Here is a 16,725-nt window from a genome sequence, read left to right as displayed (position 1 = left end):
CTCTGAGGAAAGCTCGTTCTTGGGTATTCATTTTCCCTTTTTCTCTGGAATATGCGGCTCCAAGCTTTCAAACTCATGTTTGAAAACAAAGGTTTAGTATGCTCTGCAAGCAATGACAACACAAAAGGGTCTAAATCTAAATGTGCATATGAGAGAGAGACTTATGACCACTTTTCACACTTACAACCGTTGCAGCATTCCCAAGAGCATGTGATAAATGTTCAGATGCTTGGCAATTGATTCATATTTGTGGCGTCCCAGGGTCATATGATCAACTTCTGCGACCCTCTGACAAGCAAAGTCAATGGGAAAGCTAGATTCATTTAACCACTGGGTTACCAACTTAACAACTGTGGTGATTCAATTAGCAACTGTGGCAAGGAAGCTCATAAATAGGGGCAAAACTCACTTAATAAATGTTTCACTTAGCAACATAAATTTGGGGCTCAATTGTGGACATTAGTTGAAGACTACCTATATAAACAAAACACCTAAATCTAAATACGACTTGCTTTGGGTAAATCTGATATAGGAGATACAAAAGATTAAGGCGTGTTTATGTTCTTCCCTTCTCCCATATCAGCTAAAGCTCTCAACTTCCATACATTCAGTGGTGGCTGCCAGATAGCACTTAGCAATACTGGATGTCCATCCCCAAGCTGAAATCCCAAAGTAGGTTTCAAGACTCAAATCTTCCTGAGATGGAGACAAGTTGTTTCAAGAAGAGAGGATTCTGCTGCAAACCTGTTCTTCCCATCCACCCACCCACCCATTCACCCTTCATTTCCTTTCCCCTTCCCCGTTCAAAAGAGGGGGTTCCATTCCAGATGCTGCCTTTTCTTCAACATATCCTCCTGACTGAATAGACCGGGGTGTGTAGAGAAAACACACACACATACACACACATATACAGACACACACACACACACACACACACACAATACACACACACACGGCGGAGATACCCACTCCCTGCGCGCCACCTGTGCGCCCCCCCCCCCGCCGCCCATCCTTCCTGCCACCCCCACTCCCGGACCCCAGGCACTTCCACCCACTCCTCCGGCCAGCCTGCGTTTGGGGAGTCCACGCTACCCCCCCCCCGACTCTTTTGCCCCATATCGCTTCCCTAACCCTCACAGCACCGATCACCAGGGTTCGTGGGGGTAAAGACCGCTAAAAAGCAAGAAAGAAGGGGGGGACCCACCAGCCGCTACATCCTTCGCAAACAGCCGGGAGCATCTGACATAAAGGCGAGGGGAAGGGGAGGAGACGGGAGTCGTCGGCTACCTCCCGAGAGCCGCCCGCCCAGACGCGCGGATCCTGCATCCTTCGAAGGGGACGATGAGATGGATGGAGGGAGGGGAAAGAGGGAGAGAAGAAGAAAGGAAGGAGCGCGACAGAACCCAGCTCCTACACAGCAACGGCGAAGAGGAGTGGGCAGCTGCAATCAAGGTTGGGGGAAGGATGAATGCCTTACCTCTCTCCGGCAGACCAGACAAGGCAGTGCCAGCTAGTAGCTGCTGGAACTCATCCGGTGAGGCTTCCGCCCTCCCTGCGTGCCTGTCGCTCCTCCCGACAAGCCAAGCGTCCAACGTCTGTCTGTTTCTCCGTCTCAGGTCGTTCAGCCGCTGCTGCTGCTGCTGCTGCTGTTGCTGCTGCTGGGCCTGACACCCCTTTCACGTGATGCAACCACATGACCCAACATGTTATTTTTTCCCCCCTTTCTTCGCCCTCCCACAACTCCGGCTCTGTCCCCTCCCCTCCTCTTCTGCGGCGGGCGAAGAAAGGAGCTACCAAACCGTAGCCGGACGCCCTGGCCTTTTCCGGGCCGGCCAGCGGCGCAGATCAGAAACACGATCCACAGACCCAAGGCCGGCGAGGGCTTCTGCACGCCCGTATAGAGTTGCCGTTTTCCTCTTCGGCCCTTGTCAAGAAACCCTTCCTGGGGTGGTTGTTGGGGGTTAGGAGTGGGGTGGCGGACTAGAGAGCGGCTGTACCCCCGGCTCGTCGGGTTCGGCCTCCACGCCTGTGCCTGGCACGACAAAGATTCCATTTCAGAATCCCTATTTCGTTTTGCGATGAAAGGACCCCGTTTCGTTGCTTTTATAAACGAATTGGTATGTTGAAGATGAACCCTTTAGTTTAAATCAGTGGTTCCCAACCGGTTTTTTTGGCCATGCCCTCCTAAGCATCTCTAAAATCCTGATACCCCCCTCCCCATGACATATAATTCTTACTTTACTCAAAAAGTAAACTCTACTCACTCAGAGGAAGCCTAAAAGGTCATTAACTTGTTTAAACAAGATTCAAATTGCCCCCATTAAAAATCAAATTGCTCCCCTATGGGGCGTGGGCTCCACTTTGGGAATCACTGGTTTAAACAATGCGATTCGGCCTTATTTATTATCTTAACGCCTAAAATCCCAGATAATGTGTTCTGTGCTATGTTTGGGGGGCAGGTGTTTTTCTGCCCCAGGAGCAGAAAAAGTAAACAACACACCAAACCCATTCATATCCACCAGAATTCATCATGGGTGGTGGTGGGAAACAAAAGCTGTATTGTACAGTAGGTCTGTAGTGTATGCAACTCCAGTTTTCTGTCGGTGAACTATATATTTTGGGACAACATGTTTTTCATATATTTTGAGTTTCTCGTTATTTGTCAGGAAAATGACCCCATATATTATGAGGGCAGTGTGGGAGGCTGTCTTATACTGAGTCAGACCTACTTGCTTTTGGTCAGTCAATCAGTCACACTCCAATCAAAGAACTAGTCCTCCTGATTGCATCCTGGTGGAAAGATAGGGTATATGTGGGTTTTTTAAATTGTTTGTTTGCTCAATTCAGCCACCCACTTGCCAGACAACTCTAGGTAGCTAACAAGGCTTAAAAACATCAAATGCAAAGAAAACTGATCAACTGATAAAGCACAATGAATTAAAACATATTATATTGCGAAGCAGACACACAATTCATATAATTTACAGCTGGGCCAGCATCTAGATCTTTGGGATCATATTGTTACCAGTGGGATCAGGACTAATTGTTCCCATTCCTAACCTGAGCTAATCCAGAATGCCAGGATCAATCCAGAAGAATATTAATATCAAAATCACTGAGAGATCAAGAATGCTTAGTTGAATGTGTGACAGCTATCCCAGACCATACAGACAGAAGTCACCCACAAGTACAATCAATGCCACCTCAGTACTGTGCCCAGGACTGAAACCCAGCTCAAAGGGATCCTATTAATCTCTTTCCTTTAGAGCTTTCTTTAACTGCCCTTGACAATCTTCTCTATAATCTTCTCTAAAAAGATTGGAGATTGTTTGGAAATTATCCAGTGCTGTTAAGTACACCAGTGCTTCCCAGGAGGCATATGGATCTAGATCAGTGTTTCCCAAACTTTTGACATATGTGTACCCCTTCTATAATTTTCGTAACGCTGAGTACCCCTCATAAAAAACATGCTTTAATAAAAATCAAAATATATTTATTTTTTCTTTTTTTGGTACACACGCAAAATAAATGAAAGTTCCCATGTAAAAACTGCAATACGCGCCTATTTCTTTCCTTGTTCTGTGGGCGCAGCTAAGCACGGTGCAGTGGATATTCCCACGTGATCCCCACCAAACTCCGGTGCAACGCGTACCCCCACCAAACTCCGTACCCCTGGGGGTACACGTACCACACTTTGGGAAACACTTATCTAGATACATCAGTACCAGACTTATCCTCCAGACTTAAAGTCCCAGACTTTTTCCAGATAGCCCCTGACAGTGCTTCATCTCAAAAGGACATGAAACGAGTTCAGCTCAAACTGGAGCCAAGGTGGCGCAGTGGTTAAATGCAGCACTGCAGGCTACTTCAGCTGACTGCAGTTCGGCTGTTCAAATCTCACCGGCTCAGGGTTGACTCAGCCTTCCATCCTTCCGAGGTGGGTAAAATGAGGACCCGGATTGTTGGGGGCGATATGCTGACTCTGTAAACCGCTTAGAGAGGGCTGAAAGCTCTATGAAGCGGTATATAAGTCTAACTGCTATTGCTATTGCTAAATGACCCCGCTCTATCAATTGCTTAAAATAATTGTCACAGCAGCCTGCAGATGTTCCTCTGATCATTCTGTAACATTAACAGGTCACTTTGAACAGGGCTGCTGGCCAGCACTCTGCGGATTTACTCTGCTGCTCTTAATGCTGCAATTTGATCCTTAATGTAACAGTGACTATTTTTCTGCTCTTGTTTCCAGCAATATTCCAGGTGGCTTTTCTGTTGTTTTATTTCCAAAAATTCTTCTGAAAATCAGGCAATCCCTTGAAATCAATGAACAGGAAGGGGCCACACAAGTTCAGTCTGATGGAAGGCCAATGTTTGGATCCTCATGGCCATGAAATCCTGAGCCTCTTCAGAGTCTACCTGGGAATCAAAGGTTAAAATACCCCAGTAGCAAAAGTCTGGGAAACTACCTATAACCTTTCCATAAAAGTGAACAAGGAGGTATGTACAGCAGCAGCAATTCCATCAGTTACCTAGAACTTACCTTCACAAAAGGAGTCTCATATATAGTAATATAGTAGGATGGATGGATGGATGAAGAGAGAGAGAGAGTACTTTTTATTTAGGAATAAATGTATAATTCCTCTAGATGTCTGATTTTTTTTAAGTAATCATTTCTCAGAAGGAAACATTTTTTAAAATGTCTTTCTCTCAATTGTGCATGTCTACCTCTGATAAGATTGTTCATTGGTTGTTTAAACTCACTGAAAAGGAAAAAATTCCCCCTTACAAACAGGCAAAGGAGGATTGCCATATATGTTTTTCTTTGTTCCAGAATGCATAGAAACTAGTTCTTTTTTGTAATGAAAATTGGGAATTGTGGAAATTTATCCAGATGGGCTATGAATAAATCCCCACCCACCCCAGAAATACTTCCATTTCTCATTATCAGAAGTCTTAGTGAAATAATTACTGTAGCTATACCTGTTCAGTGTTCGCATGGGAAGATAGGAGGGAGCCATTTTCGGACCAGCTGAAGAAATGGAGTAATTTTGGATCCACTCAATGCCAATCTGATTCCACCTCCAGAATTCTACAGTAAAAAATGAAATGAAGAAATTGCTACAAATAGCAGTGCCCTTCCATTCTTATTCCTCTCCATCTCAAGACAGGGGATTGTATTCTTAAAACATCATATTTAAAACCTAAAATTTATCTTAATAATTTGAAAGAAGAACATATGTTTCCCCATCTTCTTTCAGTTTTTTTCTCAACCCCCCCCCCCTGAAAGATTTATATTATATTATATCAGCACAATTGCAACGCAAATGTAACAAAAAGGCAACAGTAAAAATAATGGCTTTCTGTCTGGATGGTCTCTTGAGATGAGCCGATAGACAGAGAAAGGAAAGCAGTATGCTTCCTCCCATATTTGGGCATACCAGGGGTTGTGACACAAAATACATACCTATTTCCCTGGCTCAGCTGATAAAGGAGGAGAACCTGTGGCTTAGTGGCTAACACAACTGCCTAATATGTAATACAGCACAGGTTCAAATCCCAGTAAGGTTATGGCTAGCTGATGAGAGCTAAATAGCTTGAAATAGATCTATACTAATCTCCCTTTATTTATCAGCTCAATTGCAACACACACACACACACACACACATAAAGTGACTATGTAATTATGTATGTTGTTATGCTCTTATGAATCTTCCAGATGTTATTCTAGAGATTGTAAAGATGTTTTAAATAGAAAGTAACATAAATATTTTAAATAAAGCATGTATTTATTTAAAAGTTACATCAACATATATATCACCAGTATGCTGCTGTTCTAACCTTTTTGTCTACTTTTTCACAAGATATTGGTAGCTTGAAGTGCAATAGAAACCTGCAAAATTGGGTTGAGTAGAGGTGAGAGAGCATTAAAGAAATGTGCCTAATATATGCTAGTAAAAAACAATAACTTGGAGATATTCCATCGAAGATATCGCGATCAATCATCTATAAATAGCCTTAAACACCTGATTTGGAATGTGTTATATTGGATTAATTTGGATAACTATATTGGATTAGTTAGGTACTTTGTGTTGAAATTGCCCAGAATGCATTTTCTGCTACCGTAGTTGGCTAGTATGCTATCTTCATTCTTCACAACTTCTTGGCATTCCGCCACCATGGATTCCAGAAACTTTTCTCCTCCCCTGTCTTAACAATATTCCACTTAATGGATATTTTTCCTGAGATGAACAAGTACTTGGAAGAAACTTATGGTCTAAAAATGTGCATTTGTTCATTTGTGAAAAACTTTAAATCTACTGTATCATCCTTAGGAAGGGCCTTTGGAAATTATCATTTGTTCCTAGAAGGACACTTGCATCCAGATACTTGGCTCAATATTTAATAATTGTCAGCCTTTCAAATGACTCTTTATTGGCAAAACAGAAACTGAGCATTATAATTCTGTGCGGTCAAGAATTACTTGTTAGGATTAATTTGGTTGAACATTCAAGGTTTATCTTGAATGGCTAAGAAGGATTGTGTTTAGTTAAGAGTATGGTTGTCAAGTTGGAGGCAGTAACAAGCATGCAGGTTAGACAATGGAACAGGAGAAATAGCCTCAAAGATGATGGCAAACAACTTCTTTATTGGTGGCCACAATATTACAAGAATATATACCTGAAGTCACCAACTGAGCTTGACTCAGAGAAAAATGTACCTTTAAATGTTTTACACCAAGTTTGAAACACAAAGCCAGGCAAAAGCAAAATTCTTAAATGTTTAAGTGAAAAATGCATAAATGTCTTAAGAAACTAGTTTTCTACATGAAACAGACATAATATAAATGAAATCTTTTTGTTTCATTACTGACCAATGTAAGATTCTATAATTAATCGATTCTAACTTCTGACAAAGAGGCAAAAATGAGACATTTTATAAATGCACACAATTATGAACACTTTTAATCAAACTTTTGTGTTGAAAGTTTTTGCCTTCAAAGCTAGAGAATGTGGATATCACTTCCATTCCTTTTCAATTGTTTTCTATCTTTTCTTGGCAATGGAAGAGCAACAAATGGATACATTGTTGTATTTTGTTGCCTAGATGAATGATCTCATACATTTATGTGATATAAATTTTAAATTAATAATATTTGGTACAGAATAGAGGCAAGATGTTTTCATAAGTGCAAGTGATTTTAATTTTATGATAGCTGCTGAAATCCAATCAAGATGTACAAAGGGAAATGGGAACAGAGAGATGGAAATGGAGAAATTCAGATGAGAAAAAAAACAATGGAATAAAACCTAAACTTTGATAATAGGAAAATAGATACTTCTCATTTACAAATCTTGGAAAAATCAAATCACAATATGACCTATCATATGGCTAGCTCTGTTTTAAACACTTCTCCTATAATAAGTAAGGAGTCTTTTTTCATACCAAATTATTTGTCATCAAAATTCTATTGTGTCATGCATTTTGGAAGCAAAATTTATCAAAGTTAAGAAAAGACAAATGCTAATGCTCAGATCAAGTATGAGTGCTAGAAACATAGATGTTACCTTCATTCTAAAGCAAGTTTTAAAAGAATGAATGTGTGACTCACGCAGATATTCAGTGCACTCTTTTCTTTTACTTTTAATAAAGGTGAGTAAGTTTTTCTTCCTGATATGTTCCCTGTGACAAGGCTGAGGCTAAAAGATTCCTATAAATTGGTCTTACATCAGATATAAAAGATTGGATATAAAGCAAAAAGGAATCAAATATCAGAAAAAGAAATATCTTTTTCTCTTAAGATTTATTCATTTTCCCTCCATGGCAAGAAGAGAAAGCTAAAGTGACAAAAATGAATTGTAAAGAAAAATTATAGGAAGTAAAGCAAATAGTAATGTGATTCATTAAGCAGAGTAATGAGCTTGAATCTATTTGAAATATCTTGACACCTATACACTGCTAGCTACATATAGTGCAGGATCTGTTTCCCAGCAGTAAAATGTGATTAAGTTATTATTTTAAAACTTGAAGAATATAAAGCATATTAAAGTGGTTCAAGTATTATAATTATGAACTGTAATGGATCACCATGATAATCAGTTGATTAATGGTGTTCTTTTCAATTAAAAAGAAATCTTTGAGCCCAGTGGAAGAACTTAAAAAAGGTATTTTAAATTCATCAGAGTAAAGTTTACAGAAGTGGCTTTAAATATTCTACTCTCTTTTAGATTTCAGAAATTAGCTATACAGTGGTCAGTGATTAAGCACAGATGATATTATGTACATAGCATAATTTATCAAACTATCCAATCAGGAATCAATTTCCAGAGTCCAAGTTTTTTCTCTCTTCCAAATGGTATAGCAGAATTTAGCCAAAAATTAAGGTGGCAAATTCCAGTATATGATGCAGTGAGTGCCAAATATATATTTAAAAATCTTATGTGAAAGGAGAGGGTATGTGAAATTAAGCTATTCTGTATATTTGTATGTACAGACTTAACTTTGGACACTCCTTCACCCCCCAAATACGTCCCACAGATGCTATGCTACTGGTCACCATAGGAAAATGTTTATCCTCTGTAAAGAAACCAAATGATCTCAGCCAGAGTCTCTTTGTGCAGCAATATGTAGTGAAAGGTAGCAGACTTGAACTAGAGACTTTTTAATCTCTTTATAGCCACCTGTTCCATTAATCCATTGTTTGTTTTAATCTTATAAATATACTTCTAAAATGCAGCTGTAATCAACAGGGCATGGAATGTCTAAAGCAAGATCTACACTATGGTTTAACTGCTATGTTTAAATTCAACATTCAACAAAACTTTCAGTGTGTTATTTTTCAGTATTTCAGACCACGTTAAGGTAATAAATCAAGCACCTGGTGGAAAAGACAAAGGAGTACAATTATCTTTCATAAACTGTTATTTCAGAATATTTAGAATGAAATGAATAAGCTAGCAATGGTTTATATTTCTTTTTAGTATTAATATGCACTAGAGAATTCTATATAAACTGATGTTATGCTGGTGATAAGTTCAGATAGAAAGCTAATTATTAGGATGGAAATAAATATGAAGGGTAAGGATTTGCTTCCAAGCGTAAAACAATATGCAAACTGCTGTATATTCCAGACATGTAGACAGTTCATATTCTGGAAGTTTGCTTTTTTTCAAAGTGCTATTCCAAATATGACCTTAAAAATAATATCCCATTATTACGATAATGGGATATTCAGAATTTGTGGTTTTAAGCTTAAGAGGCACAGTTGATCTGTTCTGTATCAAACCATGTTTGTAGATTTCGATTTGATTACCAAACCTTAGCTCAAGTGCAATATATAGACTATATATGGTCTAACATGAAATATCCCTTAGGCACAAAGCCAGGTGAATGACCTTGAGCCAGTCATTTCTCTCAGCCCTAGGAAGAAGGCAATGGCAAACCACTTCTGAAAAAGCTAGCCAAGAAAATTGCAGCGACTTGTGTCTGAGAACAGGACATGACTGACTAGAAGAAAAAAAACCCATATTAATAACCACAACTTGTTTACAACTTTTGAAGAGGCTCTGTTGTGGAGGGGTTGCAACAGAGTCTTACATGGCGAATATGTGTAATATTTGCCTTATTGCAAGTTGGGTTAGATTGAGAAAAAGTGCCTCAGTCAAAGCTACCCTACCAACCAGCATGCTTAAGGGAGGACTTTAACTTAAGTATCCCAGATCATCTTCTTCTGTTCAAACTCTCCAAAACCTCTTGGAGACTGCATGACAAATAATACAGAAAAGGGTAGGATAACAAAGGCTTAAGGGTAAGAGTTTTGTATAATGTATATGTAGTATACTATATACAACCTTTTGGAACATCCTGACATTTATTAACAACAAATTACAATGTGACATCATAACTCTTTGACAAGTATTTTTTTTTTAGTCTTTGCTGTAAATATTCAGTTATTATGGGTCATGAACACTTTTAAGTATTACAAGTCAATTTTAACATCTGCCTAGAATTAATATATTTTCAAGAACTTTTGTTTATTTCAATTTAACACCATTTTGCATGTCACAAATATATATTTCCTATTTCACCTTTGGGACTGAAAGAGAAAACCACATCCTCAATAAATTAGTAAATTAACACCTGTATAAGCATAAAAACATAAATATTTCATGCAGTCCATGTCAACATAAATATTTTTGGAGATTTAAACTTTTAAAAGGCTACATAAAATACCCTATAGTTTCCAACCATTTCCAAAAATAAGAGTTAAAGCTAGTTTTTCTACGAATGTATGCTCTGTCTCTAGAGAAAATGGGAGAGCAATTTCTATGGATACTTCCAGCAACACTTAGCCTGGTTCCAAACCAATGTCACTTATCTCCAGTCCAAGCATATGGATATTTATTTAGAAGTATCATTCAATGAAAAGGAAAATGAGATAGATATACAACAGGACCTGGAATAAATATGCATAGGACAGCACTGCATGTCTGAACAGTCATGCATTGATGAATGTTTTAAAATCATTTTTATTCAAGATGGTTTACAGTAATAAAATAAAATGTTAAACAGGAAATAATTGAAATTTTACTATTTAAAGTTTTACCGTATAAAGTTTTACTATTTAATTAAAACTTAAAAATAAAGCTCAGCTCAAAATGATATTTTAGCTGCCATCCTGGAATCAGCTTTTCCTGGAGGTTTGTGTTGCTTCCATTCTGTTTACATCTTTTGTTCTCCAGGCCTTGGGCTAAGTGATGTGGGGCCCATTGGCTATGTTTATGTTTATGGGTTATTGTTTAGATTTGTCATTTTTTTTGTCTTTATCTTTATTATATTATTTACTGTGTCTTGTTTTATCAGAACCAATTTGAAATGGGACAGTGCCTAAATTGAATAAACGGAATCCTATACATGTTAATTTAAGAGTGAACCTAGTGAAATTTATTACTGTGAATTAAAAACAACTAGGCTATGAAACAATTCTATTCAGCACCATGTAGTCTGCACATTATTAATGTACAGGTGGTCCTCAAATTACAAGAATTTGTTTAGGAACCGTTCAAAGTTACGATGACACTGAAAGTAGTGACTTAGAACCATTTTTCATACTTATGACCCTTGCAGCATCCCCATAGTCATGTGATCAAAATTCAGATCCTTGATGACTTTCATATGATGGTTGCAATGTCCTGGGGTCATGTGATCACATGTTTTGACCTGATAAAGAAAATCAATGGGAGGTGGATTCACTTAACAATTATGTTACCAACTTAACAACTGCAATGATTCACTTAGCAGCTGTGGCAAGAAGGATAGTTAAATGAGACAAAAATCATTTACCTGTCTCACTTAGAACTGAAATTTTGGGCTCAGTTGTGGTTGTAATGGGAGGACTATGCTTTTGCAAGAGTATTCAAATTACAAAATTTAACAGTCTTCCTTGGAATTATAAAAAAAACAACTTCATATTTTAAAATGTACATACTGTATTTTAAGGTAGCTTTCTCTATGAGGGAATATTACAGAGAGAAACTGAATATCAGTATTAATATTGCATTCACCTCTACAAACAACACCCTAAAGAATCCCAAATTCTACAGTAATTTGCACTAGCAAACAAAATGAGCTGTTAGCACAATTGCTGTTTTAAGACAGGATGAAACTGAAAACAATAAAAGACAATTCTTGATATGTATGTAGCTCACTTCTCATAGTGAATATTATTCAATCTGCCTTAAATTAATTCACAGAAAAATTTACAGGCTTTCAATTCGATGTGTATCCATATCCAGCCTCATTTTTCATTTCTGTGTAATAGGAAAAGAGTTCTGGTCCATTAATTCTCCCACTCTCTCTTGCAAGAAGTTAACCATTTCAGCCAACACAAAGACATGAGTCTCATCTAAGTCTTGTATGATGAACTTCTTTCCCAGGGCATTTGATTCATCCAGGTACAGCAGGAACTGCTTCATGGCTGGGTCACTGTGGGGACAAGGATAAAATTATGGTAATCTCATGTAATGTTTCAACGAATTAAGCTTGCAATAGTTACAATGCAAATGTCAATATAATACAATAAAACTACATTTATGAAATGCATTAAACGTCATAAACCTTATAAAGCAACCAAGCAGAAATTTATAAAACATGATGAGATTGAAAAAAATGAAAACTTATGAAAACATCCTAATTTGTTAAGGAGATCAAGTATTTTCAGGATTCTCCCAAATATCCAACCCTGAGCAAACATCCAACATTACACTGTGTGGATCTTGGCCACCTTCAGTTGTGGAGGATATTTCATAGATAGCTACCATATTTTTAAAAAAATCTGCTATGACTTGGGTAGATGAAAACTCAGGTACCGTATTTATATGACAAAATGCCCTGAAGTAGCATTGTTGAGATTCCTAGGAACCAAAACTGGTTAAATTTAATCAGTGATGAAAAAAGACTAGGAGCAAATGAGAATTTAGTAAAATAAGTACAACATATTCTGATCCATATGTTTTGCCGTCACTGCAGTTTCTAATACTTTTCAAGGTTAGCTTTGCAAATAACCTAACATTCTATCCAGGAAGTATTTAAGCAATGAATAATTGTAACAAAGACCTGTCCTCAAATAAAATCTAAAGTATAAGGTCAGAAAAGATTGCTCCTTCTCATGGATATATTCCAGCAGGAGAATACAAGCCAAGGAACACTGCCAACGTCAAATGTGATATTTTGAGAGGAGCGCAACCTTATCCAAGAAAGGCTGAACCATTAAACCACAATCAAATAGAATGAATATATTCCACCTATTGGAATTGAATGCAGACAGTTGGGATTATGTTCAACCCAGGTGTTTCATCCAACCAGATAAACAAATTTTAATATGATTAAATGTGGTTTTTAATACGTCCTCAAGATCAATATATGCAACTATCAAGGGCATAGTGATGACTTTTTAGCCAGTCTCTAAATGACAAATTTCCAACAGTTTCATGTAAAACAGATAGTCCTCAATTAACAAAGATAATTGGGACTATAATTTCTATTGCTAAGCAGAGCGGTCATAAAGCATGAAGTCATGCTTTGCGACGGCAATCCCAGCAGTCGCAATTGTCATCATTAAGAGGCTTTGTGGATCACTAAGTGAGGGTCAGTGGGGTAGCCAGCAGCAAGTTGCAATTCCCAGGCAGCTTGCAAACAAGTTGGCAGGCTAATATGTGGCTGCTGCCCAGTGTGGGAGGGAACATAAGGATACCAGTAGAGCAGGACTTGGTGTAGTTCTGCAGGGTGCACAAGAAATTAATGTAGTGCAAGCAGGGCAGTTTGGGGTTGGCTGTTCCTGGGTGCAGGAGACTTACCAGAGTGACTTGCCACTTTCTGTACTGGCTTTACAGTACAGTAATCATGTGTAGCAGAATGCTGAAACTGTTGTATGTATAAACTAGTACTGGTATCAATAGAACTGACATCTAGCTGTAAGTACTACTCATTCAACATCGTTATAGTCCTAACCCGTTGTTCAGCAACCATTAAGAGTTATGACTGTTGAAGCCTGTATTGCAATGCACGAGACTGAATCTTACAGATTCCATTGACCATAAACCAAGGAGAAATATCAACAGGTATTATCATCTGGATTCTATCCTTCAGGATCAACTTGAGTTTAATATTAAGATCCCAATACTTGCAAGGCAAGAGGTGATTATTAAATGGGACTATGTATGCAAGAAGAATCCAAGGACTATGTTCCAATTGTCCTTTTCATAGCACAATCTATTCACTATGGCAATTTTGTTAGTTCTGAACTAGGCTAAAACATTGAATTAGAAAAGATTAACTTGGGTTATTTATTCAATCAGAGTTGGGTTGTGACATCACTAACATTAATCAGATTTTATATAATCAAAAAGTTAAATTTGGAGACAGATGGTCAAATAGCTAAAGTTTTCAATGTAAGATCAACTCAGAATACTTTTTCCAATAACATTACCCAATCTGGAAGAGATTGTGAGGAAGGAGAAGTAAATCTATGAAACCATTTTTCTTTCTTTCTTTCTTAAAATTATTAAGGCAGCTGCACCTTTAACAAGGCTCACGGGGTTGTTTTGAAAGCTGTCTCTTTTTGACTCGGCCTGCATGTTTAACCACTTCTCCTATGACCCCCAAAGTGCTATTTGTAAATGCATACACAAACAGTTGCTATAGTACTTCAAGCAAAAGTGCACTATGCTAATGCATTTTGTAAAATACCTATTTGGATTTCTTTTTGCAATCACTGGCCTAAGAAATATATTCATTTTGTCACAGCCATATAGTAACATAAACTCCTAGAAATTCCCTGAATACATCTACTATCATACTGTACACATGTCTATCTGTAGTAGAGTAAAAGGCCAGCTGGCCCAATCTTTGAGCCAAAACAACTTCCTTTCCTTTGAAATTAAATACTAAGGAGAAGTTTGCTGGAATCTTACAGTAGCTGGCTATAAGAAAGGAAGTAAAAGGAATGTAAACTTCCCATCCAAGTTGTGGAGTAAATTTTTTCAATAAGTATGAAAAACAAACAAAGGTAGATTTAGATATCTAGGGTATATAGTGGGTAAGCAGCTAAAATTGCACTGGTTTTAAATAATTGAGCTGAAAGCAATTACCTGCTTCTGGTGTCTTTCAAAGCTTTTTTTCCTCTGAATTTAACTTTCATCTTAATTGGGCCTTATTATTTATATGCATGCACTGCTCTTTCTGAAGGTGAATCTCTTTTTAAAAAGCCTAGTACCCATCCTTTTTTCTGTTTTGTTTTTGCTGCTGTGTGTTCCTAATGAATTCTAAACAGGATTTTAAAAAAATAGATGATCATTAGATGCAACAAAACCCTTAATTTGATTCTACTTCCAGCGATTATCTGGACTGCTGTATCTTGGATATGGTATTTTTAGAACCATGTCATGGTGGTTCTAATCTGGTAATTGCCCATGAGGCCTAGAGTCCTCAAAATTAATATTAAACTGTACATCCATTATTCAGTTTACATGAAGGGGAAAGTACTAGAAGATAGTAATTGCTGTCTCAGCCCATTCTGCTGGTTAAGTGAATTCTTTACAATCTGGAATTTAAACAAGTAACCCCTTTAGAAATTAAAGGCAATGTTGACAAGCTATTTAAGCCAGTTAACTTTAAGTGTAATATGAAAATGAGGCTGTTGGCAGAATAATCTCCATTTTAATAATATGAATTAGGCATACCAAATATTCATAGTTCATAGGTTACATAAATAATACACCATATCACATTTCAGTGATTCAGTATTCCTTTAAAATAAGAGTATGTTATTTTTGCTATGTCACTTGCTGATTACAATCACAACTGTTTCTTGTAACCATGTCACAACATAAACATTTCCTGCTCATGCTATCAAATTTCTTATAAGCTTGGGGTAGCACTTACACTGCCAATATATTTTTGCTTACCATTCTATAAGTATCCCTTTCAAAACATTCACCATCTTCTTCACAAGGTCAGATTCCTAAAACATCAAACGGAAAAACTATTTGTAGAAAATGACACAATCTTAAACTGAACAAAATCAATACCAACGTCCTGATGGGGAAGTTTCTGTCCTAGCCAGTTCAGCAAAAATTAAGCTGAATTCAGGTTTATTGTTTTTCACGTCAATGAGAACAGGCCTGTACAGTTAATTAACATAGTAACTTTGAATGTAATAAATTATTTAATATAATTCTGAATGTACTTCAATATTTTAATATGCTCCAATTTCAAAAAGGAAAACAAAAGCCCTATCAATAACATGTGTTACTTCTATCTTGAATCTGCATATTTATTTCTAGCTTATTATAGTACCAGTTTAGAACTAGATCCACCTTCATTCAAAGTTACTTTGTTTTGTGGAGATTTTTGATCTGGGTTCAACAATTTCAAGGGCCTTAAATGACAACTAAGAAAGAGAAAAGTCTGCCCTGTAGTCGGGATTTTTGGAGCCCAGATTTGGTAGCCCTAATCCAGGGGTCGGCAACCTTAAACACTCAAAGAGCCACAAAGGCCCTAACCAGAAGCCCCCCATTCAATTCTGAAACCGACTCGCAGTCCGGTTCCCCCACCATAGTCTCCTCCTAGCTCGGTGTCCTTTTTCCTCTACCTGTCCTAACCAAGAGCCCTATCAATTGTGGAGCCGACTGGCGACAGGGAGCCGCAGCAGACGGATGAAAGAACTACAAGTGGCTTCAGAGCCGCAGGTTGCTGACCCCTGCCCTAATCCTACATTGGAGAAACCTAATTCAGGCTAATGAGGAGAGGAAATCTTATGGTTTGCAAGCGCATCTGGCAACCTTACTAGCTGCATCGTCCAGGCAGGTTGCAAATGCACTTCCCATCATTCTCGGCCAGACTGATGAGATTTAGTGTGCCCCCGGATAAAACTAAGTTGAAAGAGAGTATGTGGCTGCAACTATTCACGCTGCACAGGATTCTCAAAACCTGACATCTACGTTGCTCTGCGGAAAGGCACCCCTTTCGTGCCAGAGATACGTAAACGGTAAACTAGGGAGAAATTGGGAAAGAAAAAGAAAGACCTTCCAAGAAAAAGAAAACCCACTCAGTTCAAGCTATCAAAACACGGTATCGTGCTTCACCCGTCCGGCAACGTTGCCCTGGCGACGAACGCCCCGGATCACTCCTGTTTCCCCCGACCGGAAGAAGTGGGAGACGGAAGGGGCG

The 16,725-nt window shown here is 38.1% G+C and overlaps 2 protein-coding genes across 2 annotated transcripts in view; both read right to left on the bottom strand.

Moving 5' to 3' along the window:
• The window catches only part of TULP4 (TUB like protein 4), a 102,818-nt gene extending 101,160 nt beyond the window's left edge, over window positions 1-1,658 (bottom strand). The window contains exon 1 of the mRNA XM_032215326.1: window positions 1,478-1,658. The gene's annotated coding sequence lies outside the window, so the exon portion shown is untranslated. The remainder of the gene's footprint in view (window positions 1-1,477) is intronic.
• An 8,848-nt stretch (window positions 1,659-10,506) lies between these two features.
• On the bottom strand, window positions 10,507-16,724 carry GTF2H5 (general transcription factor IIH subunit 5). The gene is made up of 3 exons (XM_032217032.1): window positions 16,604-16,724; window positions 15,462-15,517; window positions 10,507-11,982 (listed from the first exon to the last, which is right to left on the bottom strand). The coding sequence occupies exons 2-3, from the start codon at window positions 15,494-15,496 to the stop codon at window positions 11,802-11,804; spliced, it is 216 nt and encodes a 71-aa protein (XP_032072923.1). The 5' UTR covers window positions 15,497-15,517; window positions 16,604-16,724; the 3' UTR covers window positions 10,507-11,801.
• Between the last annotated feature and the right edge of the window lies 1 nt (window position 16,725).

The sequence above is a fragment of the Thamnophis elegans genome, chromosome 4 (assembly GCF_009769535.1).
Source record: "Thamnophis elegans isolate rThaEle1 chromosome 4, rThaEle1.pri, whole genome shotgun sequence".
Taxonomy (NCBI): domain Eukaryota; kingdom Metazoa; phylum Chordata; class Lepidosauria; order Squamata; family Colubridae; genus Thamnophis; species Thamnophis elegans.
The sequence above is the reverse complement of the archived record's forward strand: the minus strand, read 5'-3'. Positions and strand labels throughout refer to the sequence as shown.

Coding starts and splice junctions, on each gene's coding strand:
- GTF2H5 (XM_032217032.1), bottom strand. CDS start 15,496: ATGGTGAATGTTTTGAAAGGGATACTTATAGAATG. Junction 11,983..15,461: donor AAAGGGATACTTATAGAATG/GTAAGCAAAAAT, acceptor TTGTCCCCACAG/TGACCCAGCCATGAAGCAGT.